The 7,127-nt window shown below is 47.8% G+C and overlaps 1 protein-coding gene across 1 annotated transcript in view; it reads right to left on the bottom strand.

The window, feature by feature from the left end:
• The window catches only part of LOC104288414 (Ig heavy chain Mem5-like), a gene marked incomplete at its 3' end in the record, with an annotated part of 4,355 nt that extends 1,376 nt beyond the window's left edge, over positions 1-2,979 (bottom strand). Inside the window, 3 exon segments of the mRNA XM_009887218.1 lie at positions 2,517-2,729; positions 2,732-2,832; positions 2,928-2,979. Coding sequence (XP_009885520.1) covers positions 2,517-2,729; positions 2,732-2,832; positions 2,928-2,979 — 366 coding nt within the window.
• Between the last annotated feature and the right edge of the window lie 4,148 nt (positions 2,980-7,127).

Here is a 7,127-nt window from a genome sequence, read left to right as displayed (position 1 = left end):
CACCGTTTTTGTACCACTCTGCACCACTGTGCAACCCAACCAGCACCACCACCACCCACAGTGACACAGAGGGGCACAAAACCCCCCGGTGCAGCCCCCTCTTCTGCAGGACCACACGCCCCAGTGGCCACAGCCTCACCTCGTCTCTCCTGCACCCCTAAAAAGTCCCTAAAAGGGAAAACACCCCCCAGAATCGCTGAAAACAGAGCATAGAATGCAAAAGCGTCCTCTTATCCTGGTTAAAAATGCCCTAAAACGCAACAGTGGCCCAATATTTCTTCCAAAAAAAAGCTCTAACGGGCAAATACAGCCCCGTATTTGGGGCAAAAATGGCCCCAAAGATAAGTGAAATGCTCTAATTCAGTGCAAAATTATCCCTAAAGGGTAAAACATGCCTCAACATGGGGCAAAAATGGCCATAAAATGCAGGGAAATGCCTCTATTTGGGGCCGAACGAGCCAGAAAGGGCAAAAAAGTCCTCAAATCTAATGCATAAAGTGTTGTAGAAGGAAAAGCGTCCCCAATTTGGTGGGAAAAATGGCTGAAAAGGGGAAAATATCGCACTATACTGAGGAAACATGTCCAGATTTGGGTGGAAAGAGTCCCAAAGAGCCAAATCCTGCCCGGATTTGGGTGGAAACAGGCCCAAAGAGTCAAATCCTGCCCGGATTTGGGTGGAAACAGGCCCAAAGAGCCAAATCCTGCCCGGATTTGGGTGGAAAGAGTCCCAAAGAGCCAAATCCTGCCCGGATTTGGGTCAAAAGAGGCCCAAAGAGCCAAATCCTGGCCGGATTTGGGTGGAAAGAGGCCCAAGAGCCATGTCCTGCCTGGATTTGGGTGGAAACAGGCCCAAAGAGCCAAGTCGTGCCTGGATTTGGGTGGAAAGAGGCCCAAAGAGCCAAATCCTGCCCGGATTTGGGTGGAAAGCGGCCCAAAGAGCCAAGTCCTGCCTGGATTTGGGTGGAAACAGGCCCAAAGAGCCAAATCCTGCCCGGATTTGGGTGGAAACAGGCCCAAAGAGCCAAATCCTGCCCAGATTTGGGTTGAGAATGGCCATAAAGGGCAAAATATGCCCAGATTTGGGGCAAAACTGACCCAAAGAGGAAAAGCATCCCCAGATTTAAGTAAATCTTTTCATAAATGGCAAAAGGATGTTCATATTTGGGTCAAAAATTGGCCAAATAGTCTCCTGGGAAGGTCTTTCAGGGATTTTGGGGGGATAATCACAAAGGGAGGTTTGGGCTCTGTGCAAAGGGTCTCATCCTGCACGCAAGGAAGCTTGGGTGCCCTGCAAAGGCTCTTGGGTGCTTTGCAAGAGTCTGGGCTCCTTGAAGGGCTCTTGGCCACCATGTAGAGTGCCTGAACTCCTTCAAAGTCTCTTGCAAAGTGTCTGAGCTCCTTCAAAGACTCTTGGCCACCACACAAAGGGTCTGGGCTCCTTCAAAGGCTCATGGCCACCACACAAAGGGTCTGGGCTCCTTGAAGGGCTCTTGCAAACTGTGTGAACTCCTAGGAAGTCCCTTGGCCACCACACCAAGGGTCTGGGCACGTTCAACAGCTCTTGGAAACCGCACAAGCTCCTTGATTTAAGTAAATCTTTTCATAAATGGCAAAAGGATGTTCATATTTGGGTCAAAAATTGGCCAAATAGTCTCCTGGGAAGGTCTTTCAGGGATTTTGGGGGGATAATCACAAAGGGAGGTTTGGGCTCTGTGCAAAGGGTCTCATCCTGCACGCAAGGAAGCTTGGGTGCCCTGCAAAGGCTCTTGGGTGCTTTGCAAGAGTCTGGGCTCCTTGAAGGGCTCTTGGCCACCATGTAGAGTGCCTGAACTCCTTCAAAGTCTCTTGCAAAGTGTCTGAGCTCCTTCAAAGACTCTTGGCCACCACACAAAGGGTCTGGGCTCCTTCAAAGGCTCTTGGCCACCACACAAAGGGTCTGGGCTCCTTGAAGGGCTCTTGCAAACTGTGTGAACTCCTAGGAAGTCCCTTGGCCACCACACCAAGGGTCTGGGCACGTTCAACAGCTCTTGGAAAGAGTCTGAGCTCCTTCCTTCAAAGACTCTTGGCCATCATGCAAAGTGTCTGAGCTCCTAGAAAGGCTCGTGGCCACCACGCAAAGGGTTTGGGCTCCTTGAAACATTCTTGGCCACCACACAAGGGGTCTGGGCTCCTTCAAAGGCTTTTGCAAAGGGTCTGAGCTCCTTCAGAGGCTCTTGGCCACCACGTAAAGGGTCTGAGATCCTTCAAAGGCTCTTGGCCACCACACCAAGTGTCTGGGCACGTTCAACAGCTCTTGGAAAGGGTCTGAGCTCCTTCCTTCAAAGACTCTTGGCCATCATGCAAAGTGTCTGAGCTCCTAGAAAGGCTCTTGGCCACCATGCAAAGGCTTTGGGCTCCTTGAAAGGCTCTTGGCCACCACACAAGAGGTCTGGGCTCCTTATGAAGGCTCTGAGCATCTTCAAAAGCTCTTGGGCACCACGCAAAGTGCCTGGACTCCAAGTGAAGCCCAGCTGCACCATCTGCAACCCCTCAAGCGTGGCAAAGCTGGCTTCCACCTCCCCCGGGTGGAGGACAACCAGCCAACGGCAACGCCGGTGGGTTTTGGCCAGCGGCACCGTAGGCCGGGTGCCACCGTGAGCAGCTTTCGCGCAGTAGTAGGTGGCCGTGTCCTCGGTCTTGAGGCTGTTCATCTGCAGCTTCACAGTGCTCTGGGAGTTGTCCCTGGAGAGCTGCTGAAGGTGAAGCCGGAGGCCTTGCAGAGGAGGGTGAGGGACCCCCCGGGTTTCTGGAGACCCCCTCCGGACTCCACCAGCTGCACGGCCGCCCGCAGCCCTGGGGAGGGAGGAAGGAGAGAATGGAGTCACCCGGTCCCGCCGTCGCCCCCCATGTCCGCGCCCGGGGAGGGGGTGAGCGGGGCCGGGTCCTACCTGGGAGGGCGGCGAGGAGGAGGAGGATGGTGGTGGCCAAGCGGACACCCATGGTGGGACGAGAAGGAAGGGGTTGAGGGAGGGAAGGGAGGTCGATGCCACCATGGTGGGAGCGGAGGGTTTATAAAGGCCCCGGGCGGTGGGGGAATTTGCATCGACCCCACCCATTAACCCCGAAGCGGGTGTTTTAATTGCAAATCTCAGCCTCCTCCCCCTCCCCCAACCGCTCGTTAGCAGTAATTAAAGAATTCCACCCACCCCCCTCTACAGCTTGTTTACCCCGAATCATTTAATTTGCGAGATCTCCAGGGGGTTAATCGCAGGTGCAGGCTTAATTATTTAATTGGGGGGGGTGTGTGTCTCTAGGGAATTAATCGCCGGTGCGCACTTAATTATTTGATTGCGATGTCTCTGGGGAATTAATCGCAGGTGCACACTTAATTATTTAATTGCGATATCTGTAGGGAGTTAATCGCCGATCGACACTGAATCATTTAATTGCCATATCTCAAAGGGATTAATCACCAATTTACACCGAATTATTTAATTGCGATAACTCTAGGCGTTTAATCGTCGATGGACACTTAATTATGTCAATGCGATGTCTCTGGGGAATTAATCGCGGGTGCACACTTAATTATTTAATTGCGATATCTGTAGGGAGTTAATCGCCGATCGACACTGAATTATTTAATTGCCATATCTCAAAGGGATTAATCACCAATTTACGCCGAATTATTTAATCGAAGTATGTCCAGAGGTTTAATTGTCGATGGGCACTTAATTATTTAATTAAAGTATCTCTAGGGAATTAATCGCCGATGGACACCGAATTATTTAATTGTGATGTCCCGAGGGAATCAATCACCAATTTACAGTGAATTATTTAATTGCGATTTCTGTAGGGAACTAATTGTCAGTGCACGGTGAATTATTTAATTGAAGTATCTCCAGAGATTTAATTGTCGATGGACATTTAATTATTTAATTGCAGTATCCCCAGGCATTTAATTGTCAGTACACGTAATTATTTAATTGGAATATTTCTAGGGAATTAATCATCGATGCGCACTGAGTTATTTAATTGCGATATCTCGAGGGAATTAATCGCCAATTTACAGTGAATTATTTAATTGTGATGTCTGCGAGGAATTAATTGTCGATGTACACGGAATTATTTAATTGAAGTATCTCCAGAGATTAAATTGAATTGTTGATTATTTAATTGCAGTATCTCTAAGGAATTAATTGCTGATGTACACCTAATTATTTAATTGCAGTATCTCTAAGGAATTAATCGCTGATGTACACCTAATTATTTAATTGCAATATCTGCAGGGAATTAATCATCGATGTACAGTGAATTATTTAATTGCAATATCTGTAGGGAATTAATTGCCGATGTACACTGAATTATTTAATTGTGACAACAATAGGTATTTAATTGTCGATGTACACTTAATTACTTGATTGCAATATCTCTAGGGAATTAATCATCGACGTACACTGATTTGTTTAATTGCAGTATCTGTAGGAAATTAATCACCGATGTACGCTGAATTATTTAATTGCGATACTACTGGGGAATTAATCACCGATGTACGCTGAATTATTTAATCGAAGTGCCTCTAGAGACTTAATTGTTGATGTACGTTGAATTATTTAATTGCGGTACCTCTAGGGAATTAATCGCAGGTGTGCGCCGAGTTGTTTAATTACGGCGCCTCTGGGGAGCTCGTCACTGGCAGCCGACGAATTTTTTAATTGCGAGCTCTGCACTGCACCCCTTATTTACACTAAATTATTTAATTGCAATTACCGCAGCTCAGCCTGATGTCTTTTTAATACTGAATTATTTAATTACAAGCTCTGCACTGCCCTGATCACTTATTCACCCTGATTAATTTAATTGCAATCACTGCAGCGCCCTGATGAATTATTTACCCCAAATAATTTAATTACAATCACTGCAGTGCCCTTATCATTTATTTACCCTGATTAATTTAATTTAATTGCCATCACTGCAGCGCCCTGATGAATTATTTACCCTGATTAATTTAATTGCAATCACTGCAGTGCCCTGATTATTTACCCTGATTAATTTAATTTAATTGCCATCACTGCAGCGCCCTGATGAATTAGTTACCCCAATTAATTTAATTACAATCACTGCAGTACCCTTATCATTTATTTACCCTGATTAATTTAATTGCAATCACTGCAGCGCCCTGATGAATTAGTTACCCCAATTAATTTAATTACAATCACTGCAGTGCCCTTATCATTTATTTACCCTGATTAATTTAATTTAATTGCCATCACTGCAGCGCCCTGATGAATTAATTACCCTGATTAATTTAATTGCGATCACTGCAGAGCCCCTGATGAATTATTTACCCTGATTAATTTAACTGCAATCTCTGCAGTGCCATGATGGATTAATTACCCTGATTAAATTAATTGCAATCACCGCGGTGCCATGATGAATTAATTACCCTGATTAAATTAATTGCAATCACCGCGGTGCGCCCCTATATCTTCTTTTTCCTACCAAATTATTTAATTGCCAGCCCTTCCCGGCACTCGTTAATTCTTCGGGCTTAATTATTTAATTGTCCTCCCCCGCTGATCTGTGTTGAGTTACTTAATTGCGATCGCTGGAGCGCCCTCGGCGCTGACGTCACCGGCATTGTTTTGGGGTAGAAAAGCCGGAAATGAGAGATTTCGGTTACTCCCTCCCCCACCCCTGCTCTGAGGCCTCCTGGGGTCCGGAATTTGGGGAAGATAACGGGATTTTTGGGGGAAAATCCTGAGGTTTAGGGGGGGGGGGGTGTTGATGCTGGGTGCAAGGATTTGGGGCAAAATAATGGGATTTTAGGGAAGGCGCTGAGATTTTGGGATGCAGGGGTGCCGGTGATGAGGCAAGGATTTGGGGAAAAGAATGGGATTTGGGGAAAACGCTGGGATTTTGGGATGTTGATGTTCGAGGCAAGGATTTGGGGAAGATAACGGGATTTGGGGAAAATGGGATTTGGGGGGAAGATGCCGGGATTTGGGGGGGCGGGGATGCTGCTGATGAGGCAAGGATTTGGGGAAGATAACGGGATTTGGGGAAAATCCTCCGATTTGAGGAAAGACACTGGGATTTTAGGATGCTGATGCTCGGGGAAAGGATTTTGGGGAAGATCATGGGATTTTGGGGATGATAATAGGATTTTTGGATACAGGGATGAGCATGCTAAGAGATGGGAAAGATGATGAGATTTTGGGAAAGATGATGAGATTTTGGGAAAGATGATGGGATTTGGGGAAAGATGATGGGATTTTGGGATGCCAGGGTGCTGAGAGGAGGGGCAAGGATTTGGGGAAAATAATGCGATTTTGGGAAGATGATGAGTTTGGCATGCAGGGATGCTGATGTCTGGGGCGAGGATTTGGGGGAAGATGATGGGATTTGGGGGAAAACGCTGGGATTTTGGGAGGCTGGGGAGGAGTTTTGGGGAAGATGATGGGATTTGGGGAAGATGATGAGGTTTGGGGGAGGAAGGGTTGTGGTTCGGAGGTAGGATTTGGGGGAAGATAGTGGGATTTTGGGGAAGATAGTGGGATTTTTGGATGCGGGGTGGGGACAATGATGCTCAAGGCATAAATTTTGGGGGGAAATGCTGGGATTTGGGGATTTAGGGCAGTGATGTCTGTGCTTGAGACATACATCTGGGCTTGACGCGAGGATTTGGGGAAGATTCCGGGTGTCTGTGGCAGCCAGTCTGTGCCGGAGCTGCTGGAGGTGGAGCCAGAGCCCTCAGAGAGGAGGTGTGGGGCACGGATTTGGGCCAACCCCCAAGGATTTCAGCTCTATAAATGTTTTGCTGCTTGATGGAAGGGTCCAGGCGTGCCAGAAGACCTGAAAAACCGTGTGAGGTCTTCAAGGGAGATGCTGTGATTTGGGGAAGCGGTGACAGCGTTGGTGCCACCACCATAAGCACTACCACCACTATCAGCACTTTTGGCGCAGTAGTAGGTGGCCGTGTCCTCGGTCTTGAGGCTGTTCATCTGCAGCTTCAGAGTGCTCTGGGAGTTGTCCCTGGAGATGGTGAAGCGCCCCTTGACCGACGACACGTACCATGTGCTACTACCATCGTAGCTAATACCCGCGACGTACTCGAGCCCCTTTCCGGGCGCCTGTCGCACCCATTCCAT

Source organism: Charadrius vociferus, unplaced genomic scaffold (genome assembly GCF_000708025.1).
Source record: "Charadrius vociferus isolate BGI_N301 unplaced genomic scaffold, ASM70802v2 scaffold1436, whole genome shotgun sequence".
In the NCBI taxonomy this organism is placed as follows: domain Eukaryota; kingdom Metazoa; phylum Chordata; class Aves; order Charadriiformes; family Charadriidae; genus Charadrius; species Charadrius vociferus.
The sequence above is the reverse complement of the archived record's forward strand: the minus strand, read 5'-3'. Positions and strand labels throughout refer to the sequence as shown.